The following is a 16871-nucleotide window of genomic DNA, read 5'->3' on the forward strand; positions in this document are numbered from 1 at the left end:
AGATGCACCCTGATCCAGTGCCTGCAGTCAGTTATGATGCATTGACACTAGCTCGAAAACCACCCACTAAAAGAGGGTCAAGTTCAGAAACGAGAACTACAACTAAGCGACAGATTTTGATGGACAGTAGTACTGATATGTAAGTTGTAGTGCATGTACATAGAACAGGGTGTCAATTTAAGCCACTATGGGTCTAAGAAATATGGGATTATAAGGGGAAAAAAGTAGTTTATAGAGCAAATATAAGGATTTTAAAGCAGATTTATAGGAATAAATAGGGTTTTTATTAAAGAATTTGTATAAAAGTTTATTGTTTCTGCATAGTATCTTTCTGGAGAAGAACCAATATTAAACATAAACAAAGACAAAATCCTTTCAGATGTGGACAGTTTTCCATCCAACAGACAGTTCTTATACAATGATCATAGTCATTCTCTTCATAACAATCTAATTAAATATCAATCTAGCATCAGCTCTCTTTCTTTTTCATTTTTGAAAATAGGACTGTCATTGTTTTAATTTTTTTTGGATATACAGGGCATTATAGGAATTTTTATAATGACTTGTACGGAAAATATAAGAACCTTTGAGTTTATAGGAATAAATAGGGACGTGACACCCTGAATTATAACTATATATATAATATTGCATGATACATCTGCAAGATAAAGCATTTTGAAATAAATATTCTCACATTAAAAAAAATAGCAATGCATGCGCAGTGTAGCATATTTAAGCAAAACCTTTACCCAGTCTGATAAAAATTTCATCTTTAAGAAAATATTTGTAAGAAAAATGTTTCTTTGTAATCCATATCAAAGGAATCATCACAACGACGCTGGCAGTGATGTGTTAAAGGCAGCATCTGAAATTCAACATGTTTCAACGACTGCAACTACAAGTTCTCAAACATCAGCAACGGAAAATGTTAACCCAATTCTTCCGGGTAATTATGTTCTATGATTCAATACAAGTATCAAGGAGCAGTATTTGCAAATGACATGATATATATGCACCAAAATAAAAACAAAATGTAAATACTCCACAGAAAGTGTAAAAAAAACTTTACATTACTGCATTAGAATTATCTATTACATTTATATACAAATTTTAAGTGTATGACAGCAAACATAATTTTATCTCCAAGACGTTTTACATATATCTAAAAATACAAAGATATTAATGACCTTTAAACAAATCTTTCTGTCACACTGAGTCAGTGTTCATTGTGTCCTTGTTGTCATGAGGGAAGGGGGCATATTATGCTAGGTACAAACACATTCTTGATTTCATAGTTGGTGTGGTAAATCAACATCATACATGTAGATCAGAATCACATTTGTGGATAAATGGCTTAAAATGTTGGACATAAAACTTAGCTAGTTTCTGAACTAACACATCCATAGCAGACTTGTTTGGATAAACTCTTTCTACATATAAGTCCTGTTTGGTATATGTAATGAAGTCACAAAATGGAGCTCCGGTGCCTAGAAGCTGTCCTTGGACTTGGTACCAGTTGGAATGCTCATGTTTTAAGCTGAAAGTGTCACCATTTCTTTGGAGGAAGAAATAATTTCTTGTTTCACTTGCTTCACTGATGGTCTTGTCTCTGACAGACTAAGGGCATTTAATTTCAATCAAGCCACTTTCAGACTTATCACACACTATGCCATCAGGAGTAACACCTAGAAATGGTAGTTCTGTGTTTACAATCAAACCTATATCATGAAGGTGGTGTCCCGTTTTCTTAATGTACATTTGCTTTGCAATGTGTTCATTCGCTTTACAATATGATGTAGCAGATGACGTGAACTCATTCTTTTGAAATGTGTGGTTTTTTTTTTAACATTTCTGGTTTACGTCTTTTTTCCTTCTGATGATTAGTCCGAAATTGGATGCCGTTATTCTCTTACTTCGTTCTGCATACCATATTTGGTTCAGACTTTGAGATTTTTTTGATTTGTTCCAAATTAGTTGCATCACTCTGTGTCAAATTCAGCTCAGTTCATTCATGTGTAAGGGTTTGAATGCATTCAAGGTCACCGCAGGTATGAAGGGCTTTTGGGAACACATTACTTCCACAGCTTTCTGCTGCACGGGGTTTTGTAATAGGTATAATCAATGTGCCTGAAATTATGCGATAATAAATACATTGCGATAATAAATACATTGCAATGATAGACATGACATATAATGTTGAGGGTTATGTTTAGGATCTCCAATGAGCTGTGATAAGATTTAACTTGTTAACTTGTGTGTTTTCTATCGGGATCCATGTTGAGTTGTATATAAAAATGAAAAACCATTCAAAATTCTTTTTATCATATATGTTTTACATTATTGTACTACCCATGAATACTAAAAAAAGAAAAGAAATAATATTAAATTTTCTAAATATACTGCAGGTTGTAATCCACTTGAAATACTGACCATCATTACTGACAATACTGCATTAACTGAAGAGAAGGAAAAACTGCTCTGAATTAATTTTGAGCTGCAACAGCAAAATTCAGGACGATCTGGATATCAAAAACTTAAGGACACTGATTGAGTCAATGTCATTCTGATTATAAGCCATGCACAACTTTGAAAGGAATTTTGGACATAGATCCAATGGGCTCTGTAGTATTTTCTTCCATGTTATTCTCTGGATCAGTATCTGATAAAGTTATTACAAAGGTGAGTGGCTTCCTTAAAGTATTGTCAGACCTTAAACAATGTGGGAAATTACAAAATGATCATGGAGTTATGGTGGACAAAGAGTTTAATATTGAAAAGGATATCGAAGCTATTGGTCTTCGACTAAACATTCCACCTTTGCGTCATGTGCAACACAGATGAAAGCTTCAAAAGTAACAAAACTGTCAAAATAACCAAACATCGTGTGCATGTTGAACGGGCTATTGCTCGTATAAAACAGTTTAAAATACTGTCAGGCAAAATCATTCTTTCTCTTTTTAGTATTGTTGATCAGATATGGTTAACTTGGTGTGTATTGACCAATTTTAGGCCATATTTAATTCAAGATAAAAAAAACCCTGCTAAACTTCATTCAACAAATGTGTTTTGTTGTAAATTTTCATAATATCAACGTGGTTTTCCTACAAATGGATTTTTTTTAAATGAATCGATTGCATATATGGAAAATGTAATAATCATTGATATTTACTGTATAATGCTACACCAGAGAAATTTGATATGGATAAAAAGTGGAGGATATCTGCAACAATATTTTGAAATTGAAAACTTTAAAATTTACTTCATTTAGTCACGATATGCAGTTTTAGTAAAAAGCAATCTGACAAAAAAATTAAAACCTCTGCTGGACTCGAACCCTTGATCTACAGTTCAGCAGTCGATATGCTAAGCTACTCAGCTAGACGACGGTTTTTGAAATGAAAAGACAAATATTTCATTCATTGTTTTAAAAGGAAGCCAGTCATTATGATACTGTAGAGTACCTCCTTAAAATGTTTAATTCATATATTTTGTCTGAATAAAGTTTGTGACTTACATGATAGCTGAGAGGAGATACTATGTAATGAGCACCAAATGGAGTGTCAACAGTTGGTCCTGCTGCTGTGGATACCAGATAGGAAACCGGAGCTTGTTTAAACTTTTTTAAGATCTCCATATCCATTTCACCGATTTCAGTTTTCCTGAAAATTGTAGAAAAATAATTTTGAATGACCATTTAAAAGAACTGTATGTTGTAACAAGTATTCAGTGCCAAACACTTGAACATGACTTGGCAGCAGTGTGGTTTGGAGTCTTTTAGCTGAGACCTAATTACTACACCTATAAAAACTTGTTAGAGGCCAGGGGCAAGTTTTACAAAACAACTTACGACAAAGTCGTAAGTCTTAAATTGTATTATACAGTTATTACTTTAAATGAATGAATTAAAACTTTTCTAAGGCTACATTTTCAATATTTTCTTTAAAAAATATTTTGCATTCGGAGTGAATGATTTACAATAAAGTTGAAAATTTTGTCGGAAGTCTGAAGTTCTTTTGTAAAACGTACCCCTGGTGTCCTTGTAGGTGCTTGACAACTAAGTGAGTCTTTTCTGCTGAAAAGCCTTAATTTGGCCAAAACATTTGGGAATATGTATATCTAATTTAAAGACTATCTCCATGTGAGTGAAATGTAGAATGACAATCAGTCATGCAAAACAATTAGAAAAAAATGAAGAGAAAAACCTGATTGAAAGATGTACACTTTCTTTTTACCGTGTGTCAACAAAAGAAGCCACAATTGGCTTTCTTTTTCTGTTTAGGTTTGATGGGTTGGAAATGATCATCTGGGACACTGGTTCTGGTTGAATCTTGTCACCGCTTGGCTTATCCCACTGTTGGGGTAGGGAAGTTGATGACAGCATTGATGAAATTTCAACAAAACCAGAAATCTTCCACTGCTCCAGAATCATAATAACAGCTAAGACATGTGCACATTGACCTGCCTCCGTGTAATATGTACACAACATGAAAAAATAGAAACCAATCCCCACAAAAAATTTGCATAATATACATGTATCAAATTAACAAGAGCATTATAATACTACATGTACCACAATACAAAATTATTTTACACATATGTTTAGTATTATTATCTAAACAGGCTTTTGGGAAAGGTGTGTACCTGTATTTGGTAAAGAAACTGAACCACAGTTACACTGACCTGGAATGTGCACCCTTTAGTTAGCAAGTCACTGAAAACACAAACAATGGTAAAATGCACCGAGTTACTAAAACGAACAAAAATACAACAAATGAAATTTGAAAAAAAAAGAATAAGAACAACACTGAGCAACGTTAATGAAATATGACAAAACTTTTCCGACTGATGTTGTTTACAAACACTCTATTTATACCTGAGGCTGATGCACGCATGTACGTAGATCTATACGCTTCAAGAACAATAATTTAAATAAACAAAAACGTAAAATTGAATTTATAAACAACTGAAAACTATTTCAATAACTCAAAATAACCGTATACACACCTAGCTTTGCAACTGCAATGTGCATCGTCTAATTTCTTCTCTTCAAAGTTGACATCAATGTTGATCTTTTGTGGGTCCTCTGTTTTTCTCTGACTCCGATATACTTCGGCTTTTATTAGCATATTTTCGCGTTCTTGTGTATATAATTTGACTGGTTTAACATAAGAATCCTTCATACACGCGACAGCCCGTTGTTTTTGCCTAAGGGACGGTGTATATAACATGTATAATGCAGAAAAGTCGTCTGGGATGTCCTTTAATGACATGATCCGCGCCATGTTGTTTATGCGTCGAATGTCGGGCTAGTTACAGTCGTCATGGTGGGCGCGGCTTACACGAAAATCGGTGATCGGCCAATTTCCTTTCAGATATGGGGCGAAATTGTTCAGAGAGCTTGGATATGTTTGAAGCTGTTTTTGACGGAAGCTTTCATTTTGGTGTTGTCACCGCCCATATTGCTGAGATGGTCATGTCTTAGCAGGAAGGATGGTCGTACGCTTCCCAAAGAAGGTCGCAGCTTCTCATTAAAGAGGGATTGTTCGGGTATTACTAGTCGTAAAGTACCAGTTTTGTGATGGTGTTTTCTAGTTTAAAACGATTGTATGATTGATTGTATCTTGTTTAATGTCTCTTTCAAAATTTTTTCACTCATATGGAGACGTCACCAGGACCGATGAAGAACTTCAAATTTAGGCCTCTGTTCGGCACTTACGACCATTGAGGAGTAAGGGTTCTTTAGCATGCCACACATACTGTGACACGTGACATCCGCTTTTAAGGTAATTTCCGAGGATCTGTGACATTCACACCTGATGCTGAGCGTTTGCGATAGTCTAAAACGAATGACAAAATGTATTACAATACGATTTGCACATTTACCAAAATTAATCTTCAAACGTGTTCATTAGACGTGCAGTGTAATTACATTAAATAATGATGCATAAGTAATTAAACAGATAACGTTCAAAGAGTCTTGATTGATGGAAAACATTTACAGAACTATTTAAGTATCCAAAAACACTGAATATACATTGATACTTGGGGCTAAGTTAACTGTAATTTTTATTACAAAAAAACTTTTTGTTTCATATTTTTTTGACATTACCTCATACATGTTTGCCGTAAATTTCCAGTTGATAGAGATATATTGGTAAACACATGCCCCTATCGGAACGACTCAGTAACAATAATTATGTCTAAAATTGGGATTTAAGAGGTTTAATATAAACAGAACATATTTTTGTTCAATGTGATTGAAGTGCATTTAAATTTAGCGCTCAAGGTAAGTACATGAACATTCATATACAATATTATGGCAGAATAAAATCGGGTAGTAAATTTTGATAACAGTTGCTATAGTGATGTTACTTAGCAACCAAATATATTAGAATACAAAAAGTATTTTTGGTTAAAAAAGAAATGCTTTAATATTGCAATATGTGTTCTACATACCGGTAGTGGAGTATATTGGAAGAACTTGATATTGTTACAAGATTATGGATTTGTAAATAAAGTATGGGTTTTACACTTGGTGACCTTTGACCTTAACTTTTCATTATGTTCATCACAATTTTTATTAACAACCTCTAAATATTGTATCTTTGAAGTAATGTGACATTTTCTAATCATCATAATATGAATTGTCTCGAATTGATGAAGAAGGGCAAACAAGGGTCTAGTGTGTATCATTTACTTTTGACAGAGTTGATGTCTTGCAGATTTTCTTTAGTTCCGGGGGAGATAGCTATGCATGGAGTAGTTTATATTTGAATTTTTGGCATTTTTTCTGCGTTAGAAGTTGACAGAAACCCCAAAAGCTTAAATTTCATTTAACATATACGAGGTCACTAATAAAAAATGTAGACTGTTGTCATAATTTTTTTCATGAATCCAAAATTTGTAGACATAAAAAGGCAATAAATTATTATAATTATACTGAAGAAAATTCTGGGCAAGATGTGACAGGTAGTGTATTGAAATGTAGTGGGAAATAAATTGAGAAAACTATGAAACGCGACGCTGTGACTTTATGTTTATGACGTAACGACCAAAGTAGGAGTACCCCGTGGCCAAAGAACATAATCTTTTTAAAATCAAATATCACTGACACTATTTTGATAAAAAAGGATGAAGCATACTAGGTCAAGAAAATAATGATTTCAAATTCCATGTGTTTAATTTCGTTTTTCAAAACAGGTATACATATGCATCTTTGAATGACCATCGTATTAGCAATGGTATGTCAAGAGAAGTTACACCCTTGTGTAGAGCCAACCATTTAACGTCATACTACTCGCGTGACGATGAGCAACATATGGGGATCAGTGGGAAGTATAATCAAGACTGTTTATGTGCCATGTTTCTCTTATTTTGCATTGATCATCACAAATAACAACGCAGTATTCAGTCATTATATAGTCAGTCACATACATACCTGCTCTAGCTTTTTTTTGGTTTGCTTGCGTCCGTCTTTTTTTTTTCAGTTTTGTTCGTCTTTTCTATATATCTGCTTTTGCATTTGGCAAAACCTCTTTGTAAATTATTCTCCCAATACATGTATATGGCTTCTAGTCTTGTTAAAATGGCTACATTTGATGCTCTGCTATCAGTTTAATGTATGTCACTTGTATTTATCGCATGCATTTGTGAATCATCATTCGTGTGCCTTTTAAGTTTTAGCAGGCGGAGCGATCCATCGTTTCAAGCTGACCTGCCCTGTTAGCTCGAATGACTAAAGTGTTTGAATCGAATAATTTGATACAATTGGTAGGGGATATGTCAGACACGCATATATGGGGGAAATGAGGGCATGTATCTTCAATATGACTTGCTAGAATATAAATATCATAACATAATAAATAGATAGATAAATAAATAGATAAAATAGAATGCAACGGAATTAATCATGCCATCTGCAGGAGATAGCAATATGTATATATAGAACTATAAACAGGTACTTTGACCGCTTAAATCTTTTTAAGTATCTGAAGAAGTGAAAATCAAGCTAAAATGAAATTCAGAATTCGTTATCAAATCAAAAGAAAGTCGGTAAGATTTGTGTTTACTAACTACATGTTAATTACATGTAGCAACACAATATATTGATGAAAGCAATGGTTAATCAATTATTCAGCCTTTTAAACGGTCAATATATGCCTATATGTAATAGTGGAAAAATAACGATGCATGATACAAGTTCCCGTATGCGTGCGTGCAAAGTAAACATTTATACAACTGTATTGATTAATGTTTTGAAACAGCTGTGTCTGTTCACAAGGTGAGATGAATGATAGAGAGTGTATTATTGTCACGTGCATGTGTTTTATATAGGATATATAAATGATAAATATTCTAATTGTAAATTTTCCTTACTTTTTGGATTAAGTATTTACAAATCCATAATTGAAAATTGAGTGTTTTACTTCATGTTTGATCTCGAAGGTGTTCACACTTCTCAACATTAACACATCCTTTCTGTTTCACTATACATAGTAAACATTGTTATTTTTGTGCAATTTATGAAATTCAACATACTATCTTAGGATTGTTGTCAGAATTTGAACACTTTTAAAAAACATTTAAAACACATCTTTTTAGGTTTGCATATTATTAGTATTATAGGTGGTTAAATCTTTATTTTAACATGACTTTTTCAAGTGTATAATTGTATATTTATTTCAACTATTGTATCTTTTATATCATTTAATTGTACGGCGGGGAATTTTTTTCATGCATATAATGTATTAGATTTTAGTAATTTTACTTCACATTATTGATGTTTTTCTAGCATTGTTTTGATATCATCTGTCTTAATGCTATTACAATTTCCTTTTACTACGTTTATAACATGCTGTATCATTTTTATTGTGTGCAGCGCTTTCGAATGGTTATTTATAGTCATATAGGGCGCTATAAATAAATATCATGATTATCATTATTATTATTCTGAAATCAGCAACTTCAAAACGTATGACTTTTCAACTCTTAAGACGACCATTCCTCTTAATAGATTAAAGATCACGATAAATTAAAGACTAGACTATTTGACATCATAGACAGTTGCTTCTTCAACAAAAATGAAAATCACAAATATTCCTATCTAGTGATCAGTCATCCAAAAAGAAAATACGTTATTACTTTGTTAAACGTCACTCTGATTCCTCCCGCAAGTACTTTGAAGTTGAAAGAAAATTATGCTGGAGTTCCTTATTGACAATGTCTTCGTGGTCTTTGGTGATCAGGTCTTCCAACAGTCTTGGAATCCCTATGGGCACGGATTGTACTCCTTTGTTAGTTGACCAGGTTTTATATTCCTATGGAGGATTATTTATTCAAATACTTCGACGTGGGAAGAAAACATATCTTGATATGGCCTTCGAGTCGACATTGGATACATCGACGATGTATTATCTATTAACAATGATGATTTTCATTGATATGTCGATTCAATATATCCCAGTGAACTCGAAATAAAAGACAGCACGGGGTCGTCCTTCTGCTTCATACTTAGATGTTGTATTAAAAGTAGACATAAACGCCAAACTGACAGCTCAACTGTATGACAAACAGGATGATTTCAGAGTTTCTATCGTCAACTTTCCGTATCTATATAGCAATATTCCATTATCACCTGCATACGGTATTTAAATCTCTCAACTGATTCAATACGCATGAGCTTGTTTTGCGTATGGTCGGTTGTTTAAACGAGGAAAGTTACTGACAAACAAGTTGATGGTACAGGGGTTTCAACAGTCTCTATTAAAGCCAGTATTTTGCGAATTCTATGGTCGTTATAAAGATATAGTTCCTCAATACAGCCTATCATTGGGTCAAATGCTGTCGGACGTGCTTCATACCGATTGTTAAGCCGTTCTTGGCACAATGATTGACTACGGATAACTCCGTTTACTTGATCAGGATATAGGAATCACGGTGGGTGTGACCGGTCGACAAGGGATGCTTACTCCTCCTAGGCACCTGATCCCACCTCTGGTGTGTCCAGGGGTTCGTGTTTGCCAAACTCTCTATTTTGTACTACTTACAGAAGTTATGAGATTGATCACTGTTCGTTATCTTCGCCTTTCATGTATGTTAAACCTTAATATTAACAATCATACTTAAACAACAACTCAAAGCAAAACTGTGAATCTGATTTCCTCTAATAAGTGTATTTTATCGGAATCCACTAAATGTTTTTTGTCATGTAATTAAGTAATATTTTGAAATATTACGTTTTACCACAGATGTTTCACTTTACGACCAGTTTAGTAAACGAACACTCAGAACAATGAATATTTAGTGAATAGTAAAATAAAGTTATCGATATTTAGATGAGTCAATCAACGACCACAACCATCTTTTGAGTAACATGTACAGGATTTGTGCAGAACTCAGCCATTCGAATTAAAAATTCTTCGTATTCATACTGATCAGCTCCACATTGAATGCCAAGTGTTATTAATTTATCAAGTGATTTTGCTAAAAGAGCATCATGCGATTTTAAGTGCATTCGTTCAACTGCTCGTTTAAAATTAAGGACATACATATTGTCGCTTATACTTTCAAGTATTGGGAACAATCATTAACTAACATATGTATTGTGGTTTATACATGTCAAACCGAACTGCAAACATTAATAATATTACAAAAATAATTATATTAACATATTCCGAATATCATACATGTTGCTCCATGAAAGCAATGATTTTACATGTCTTTTCTTCCAGAATTAAAACGAAAATGACTATCTGGAACTGAACAGTTTAATCCAAATTCAAATTAATCTTTATATTCCTTTTTTTTCATGCATCAACAGGGGATGCTTACTCCTCCTAGGCACCTGTCCAGGGGTCCGTGTTTGCCCAACTATCTATTTTGTATTGCTTGTAGGAGTTATGTGATTGATCACTGTTCGTTATCTTCACCTTGCATATGCGACAAACCTCCCAATACAACATGAAATATGTCATTTATCCCGTTCAAAATTAATTTCCTTGATTTGTATCTCATACAATTTAGAGAGTCTTTTACGCTCATGATTAGCTTTATATATTGTAATAAAGTACTCGAACTCTTTGTCAACTATTGCATGGTATCACATTTGTACCGGTCTCTCTATAACACTAACAACATAACATATTGCATTGAAGATGTTTATTGTGTACAAATATTGCAACATGTCTGCCGATCCTCTCCATATCCTACAAAACAGAAATATATTTTATAACATTTCATCGAATTCAGAGTCTGCAACATTTGCATTTTTAAAGTTCCTATCTTTCGAAAGCAAAATTTAATGAATATATACTAACGCAAAATCACTTGAAAGAGCAATTTATGAATGATAGACAAAAATACCAGACGTTCCCTGTCAGCAATCTCTCGGAGAAAAATATCTTATGTATATAGCATATACAATCATCGTGACCCATACAATAATCTTATGCATGGCATCGTGACCTATACAATAATCTTATGCATGATACGGTGGCCCATAAACATGCATCAAAAGTGAATATTTAGCTATCATTCACAGTTATTTATATTCCCTTACATTTGGTAGGATAAAGAATGAAAGTTTTAGTATTCACCGATTGACTTTTGGCTGAACCCCCCAACCCCCCAACCCCCAAGAAGAGTAATTAAAAAAACTACTAAATATGTGGGGGTTTTACCTACTACTTCGCAGATGAAGGTGAATTCTTTCCAGCACTGGTTGTCGTCCCATTGCCCCTTCTCAGGCCAGTTCAAAGATGCACAATGCTGATCTGAAGCGTGGTTGTTGGGGTTACCTGCTGACCAATTGATTTACGGTGCTTTTTCTCCAGTGGTTATTGAACGCCATACACCGTCACCAGCCTGGTTATCAACTCCAATCCATATGGATTCTTTCATAATAATGATAAGTTTTAATACCAAAGTCATTGCTATTTACACATTTTAGTAATTCGCGTTAGAATATGACCAAAACGTATTTCCGTCTATACATACCCTCGGTTGTCATTTAGTGTTGCGTTTATTTTCTGTATTTTCTTTAGATTTACAACTAAGACAAACATCTTTTAAAAAGGTAACAGTAGAAAAGAAACAATTGCACATAAACACAAATCCATCATTAATTGTTTTTAAGGTTTCGTGTACATTTTAAAATGCAATCTAACCTCTGTTTAGAGTTCTAACGAGGCGATAACAAGTTACATCTTGTAATAAGTGATTGTTCTGATTTTACATTAGGACCGTCACGGATGTTCCCCAAACGCGCCTTATTTAAAAATTATCTCACATTTGAATCGAGGTAAGCTACTGACAAACAAGTTGATGGTACAGGGATTTCAACAGTCTCGATTGAAGTCAGCATTTCGCAAATTCTATGGTCGTTATAACGATCTAGTTCGTCAATACAACCTCGCATTGGGTCAAATGCTGTCTGACGTGTTTCATACCGATTGTTAAGCCGTTCTTGGCACACTGATTTTGACTGCGGATAACTCCGTTTACCTGATCAGGATATGGGGCTCACGGCGGGTGTGACCGGTCAACAGGGGATGCTTACTCCTCCTAGGCACCTGATCCCACCTCTGGTGTGTCCAGGGGTCCGTGTTTGCCCAACTATCTATTTTGTATTGCTTGTAGGAGTTATGAGATTGATCACTGTTCGTTATCTTCACCTTGCATTTGTAAGTTCCATTGAATCGTTTAAACTTCATTTTATTTCGTTCATTCATTGGAAAATTGTACAAGTCAACGCAAAATCAAACCCGCGCAAACGAACTTTATGGTCAGTGACTTTCACCTTGCCAATCCGTCATTTGTCTCGGTAAATATAAATACACTGTATAATTTTCAGAGCAACTAATTAAAAACAAGAACATGATAAACGTTTAAAGAATCAAATCAAAATCAAACACAGATGGATGCTTATAACTGCCACCACTGAGTGAAACGTTTCAATATATACCTACATCACAATTTTTACACCATTTTATCAGGAAAGAATATAGACCTACGGCGTAAGTCTCAAACAATTTCGTTGAAAAACAAAAACTTTAGACTGATTCACGTGAATGTACCAAAGGTCCAATGTACATGTAGGCATTTTCAAACAAAATATTTGGAAAAACCCCAAACTACTGAATTATTCGTGCTAAAAAGACGTCTTAGTAGAAGCAACGTATTCATTTCACAATCATTTATATTAAACACGTTTGATTTGGGATAGATATTGTTTGACATCTCGAACATGTTTTCTTGTTGATAAAAGTGAAGATAACTAAGACTTCACAATGCAACTTCGATGTATTTCCCGGGCTAAATGAATAGGCAGATCAAACATCGAAAGCCGCTTTTGCAAGATGTTAAGATCTTTTGACAGTTTTCCGGTACACGTCCACATACAGTGTAACTTCGGAATTGTCTAATGCTACATACCTGTTGTTGATAAATATATTCATAGAGATATTTACTGGCTGCGCTCGGTCCAACGGTAGCAAAGTAAACATATCATGAAACAGTAAAAACAATTTGGGGAAGATGGGAAAAAAACAACAACGTAAAACTGGAACTTTTAGCGAAACACAAATTTAGCGATTTCTTCATTAAAAATTAGGTATATATCTTTAGCGAGAACTAGTTTTAGCGTCTTTATAATTCTAAGGAAGATAAACGAAAGGTGAAGATAACGAACAATGATCAATATCAGAACTTCTATAAGCTATTATCTTTGTTTGTAATATTCAGTTTTAGCGATATCAACACCTTCGCTAATGATAACAACATTAGATTCTCGCTACAACTGCAGCTTTTACGTTGTATGTAACAAAACATATATAGAACAAAAAGATTGCTCTTTTTCACGCAAGAATATGAACCTGCAGTGTACTTAGAAGATAACCAATCGTTCTCCTCGGCATCGTCGATATGTACCAAATTCCCACCCTGACGTCGGTAGTACATCTACAATAATAAATTTATATCAACTTATTTCAGTACCGTACTAATAAATTCCGGTGTGATGCCTTGTAGAGAAATCATTAAACATTCAGAAATTTCCTTCATACGAAAGTGTTTTTTCATTTAAAAGAAATGGTAAAAACATTCCAAGATATATTCCCATAAACATGTAAAAACATAACACATACATGTACTTTAAAACAGATGGCATTTCGACGATTCATTGAATACTGTTAAAAAATCAAAGCGTTTACAAATGATTTGTATTATCATGGACACAATATATACCTGGGCTCCTATCCAATTCAGAGTGTGATTAGAGTAATAATACCAATGCCCATTGTATCTTTCCCATTCCGACCCTAAACATAAAGTTCATACATTCAACGATTTCTCGTAATGTTTAAGCAACACTTTAATAAGCAAAGTCAGTAGGAGTCAATAAAACCAAATGTACCTAACGTTGTATGAGTGTGTTTAACGCCATGTTATAAGGATTGATGGAAGAATAGTTAACTATTGATGGGAATATGTTTGAGGGTTTACGAAATTTGAATTATTCCACAAAAGACCTTAATGTCCTTCAAATATGTGTTCACAGAAGAATGATATTATACAGTAAAAGTGAGCGTAGCTTTATCAAATTCACATGAAATGAAACTCTCCAGTCGCGAGTCTGTGTCGAGGGACAGTATGCATATGCAGTATATACCTTGCACAAACTTTGTATTCCTGCATGATGAACAACAGAATTTGCGATCGTAAGAAAAAATCTTAAATCTATTCCGTTATATAGCTATGTTGCTTAAAAGCTAACATTGTATTGTTTGCAAATGCAGCGGTATTTTGATTATATTTTCCATTTCATAGTATAAAAACGAAACTTCAATAATTATCATATTCTTTTTCTAGCAGTATTATTTCAAACATTTTACCTTTCACGAAAGCAGCAGGGATATTTCTCAAGGTAATAACTAAAGTCGTTATATTAACTATAGCCTTCTACACATCTCTAAATAGCTATACCCTGCATTGATGCAAACCATTTGTTTTCTTACCAGAAGCAGAAATGCATGGGTTTATTCCTTTACTTGTTCCTAAAATACCCACACTGAGGAGTAAAGCAAACATCGTCATCTCTTTGTCTTCTGTCAAGGAACTTAGTTATCTATAGGCACTGCAATATATCGATCTGTTGTTAAAGTTAACATTGTAAAATTTTGAAAAAAGTTGAAAAGACAAGTAAGAGAAGTATTTCTGTAAGAATTCCACATGATGTGCTATCCTTCAGAACATACTAATGAATAAGGGAATCGTGATGTACATGATGATACAGGTTATATAGACAAAACATTATTAATGTACTTATTCTCTTGAGAACTTGATTGATTTTTCTATTTATTAATTTGGTATCCTTAATAGTGTATCTATATTTTAAACATTTGCTCGTGATGTATTATTAAAATAACCTCGTTTAAAAGGGTGATGTATCCAATAAGTGCATAACGTAATCTGTGCAGTAGATGGCCCCTCTCTAGAAATTTCCACTCATATGGAGATTTCACCATTGCCGGTGAAGGGCTGCAAAATATAAGTTTATGCTCGGTACTTATGGCCTTTGGGCAGGGAGAGACCCTAATCGTGCCTGCTGTGACAAGGGGCCTCATTTTGTGTGATCTCATGTGAAGGACTGCACCATTTAGCTACCTCTTACGACAAGCGATTCTGCTCAATGGCCGTAAGCACCAATCATAGGCTTTAACTTTGGAGCCCTTCACCGGTAATGGTGAGGTTTCCATATGAGTGGAATATTTTCGAGAGGGACGCAAATCAATACTCAATCAAATGACACGAAATCTAAACTAACTGATTTTTTTCTCATTAATACGACCATAAAGTAGGAAGGTACAACCTAAATACTGTATTCTCCATTTTAACATGTTCTTAACAAGTCCAGCAGAAATTTATTGTATAACTATATAGTTTTATACAGGTTGCAAGATACATATAGTATATCTAATGCACATTTAACGACAGTAAATATATCCCATGCAACCGAGAAACACACCTAAGGAGTACATCTATTCATGATTCATGTCAAAAAGATTTCCAATTCTACTGGAAAATATATAAAGCAAAACAAGAGTACTCACGATCTACATTGGATTTCAGCCTCCTAATTTCTCTCGCAGGAACGTTGATATGAAATTTCGCAATTGTTATCAATTTTATAAGGGCAATTCGTGTCATGCTGAGTGTGTGTCGCTCTTATTAAGGATGGTGCTGATTTGTCATTTTTTTCGATCGAAACAAGAAAACATCTGTTTTTGGTAATGTTTATTTTCTCACAAAATATGGATAATCAGAATTTAACGAGAAAAAAAAATAGCTGTACGGGAAGCATTCCCAACCTTGTTGTTAAGCTATTCAGATCGATAAAGCTACTTCGAATAGAAGTTACTTTAGACTGAATTAGATTGAATTTCTTACGTGCCGTGGCATAGATAAAATTCGCTTAAAAAGTTTCGAACACGTTCATACTATTTAATAACCACAATACTTTTGGTATTAGAGTTTAGAACAACACTACGTCGTTTTAAGATTTTTTTTAAAAATTCCATGTGTTGTTAACTGTCTACTACCCTGTGTGCATTGAAACATAGATAAGGAGGGGGTGTTTAAAAACTTGTCCCAACTTTGAATGACCACAAGTCAGATAAAATTTAATATAAACACAAAAAGAAATTAAGTCAGTTTCATTTTGATGATGTCTGTAATGACATCATTAGATCGAGAAATGATATGAAATCAGTGATTTTCAAGATGGATGACAAGAAAAATATGCATATTTTGAACATAGAAAATTGACAATACTAGAAGATGTACTTCTCAAAAGAAAATACCCAGATGTTTAATGT

The 16871-nt window shown here is 33.9% G+C and overlaps 1 protein-coding gene and 1 long non-coding RNA gene across 3 annotated transcripts; both read right to left on the bottom strand.

Moving 5' to 3' along the window:
• Positions 1–2005: 2005 nt before the first annotated feature.
• On the bottom strand, positions 2006–4486 carry LOC130052857 (uncharacterized). The gene is made up of 3 exons (XM_056158986.1): positions 4233–4486; positions 3511–3659; positions 2006–2127 (listed from the first exon to the last, which is right to left on the bottom strand). The coding sequence occupies exons 1-3, from the start codon at positions 4484–4486 to the stop codon at positions 2006–2008; spliced, it is 525 nt and encodes a 174-aa protein (XP_056014961.1).
• A 6657-nt stretch (positions 4487–11143) lies between these two features.
• On the bottom strand, positions 11144–16195 carry LOC125675795 (uncharacterized). 2 transcript variants are annotated; one of them, XR_008801634.1, is made up of 6 exons: positions 16107–16195; positions 15012–15130; positions 14242–14315; positions 13872–13956; positions 11679–11891; positions 11144–11204 (listed from the first exon to the last, which is right to left on the bottom strand). It is a non-coding gene; the product is annotated as an uncharacterized LOC125675795 (long non-coding RNA). The 2 variants fall into 2 exon arrangements; XR_008801635.1 differs by having other exon boundaries at positions 15012–15145; positions 16107–16169.
• Between the last annotated feature and the right edge of the window lie 676 nt (positions 16196–16871).

This window comes from Ostrea edulis, chromosome 3 (assembly GCF_947568905.1).
Source record: "Ostrea edulis chromosome 3, xbOstEdul1.1, whole genome shotgun sequence".
In the NCBI taxonomy this organism is placed as follows: domain Eukaryota; kingdom Metazoa; phylum Mollusca; class Bivalvia; order Ostreida; family Ostreidae; genus Ostrea; species Ostrea edulis.

Bases quoted from the DNA above. Each gene is read 5' to 3' on its own strand.
- LOC130052857 (XM_056158986.1), bottom strand. From the start codon at position 4,486: ATGTTGTGTACATATTACACGGAGGCAGGTCAATGTGCACATGTCTTA. The intron at 3,660-4,232 runs GTAAAAAGAAAG...TACAATTTTCAG, and splicing joins GCTTCTTTTGTTGACACACG to GAAAACTGAAATCGGTGAAA. The intron at 2,128-3,510 runs GTCACAAACTTT...GCATAATTTCAG, and splicing joins TCCTCTCAGCTATCATGTAA to GCACATTGATTATACCTATT.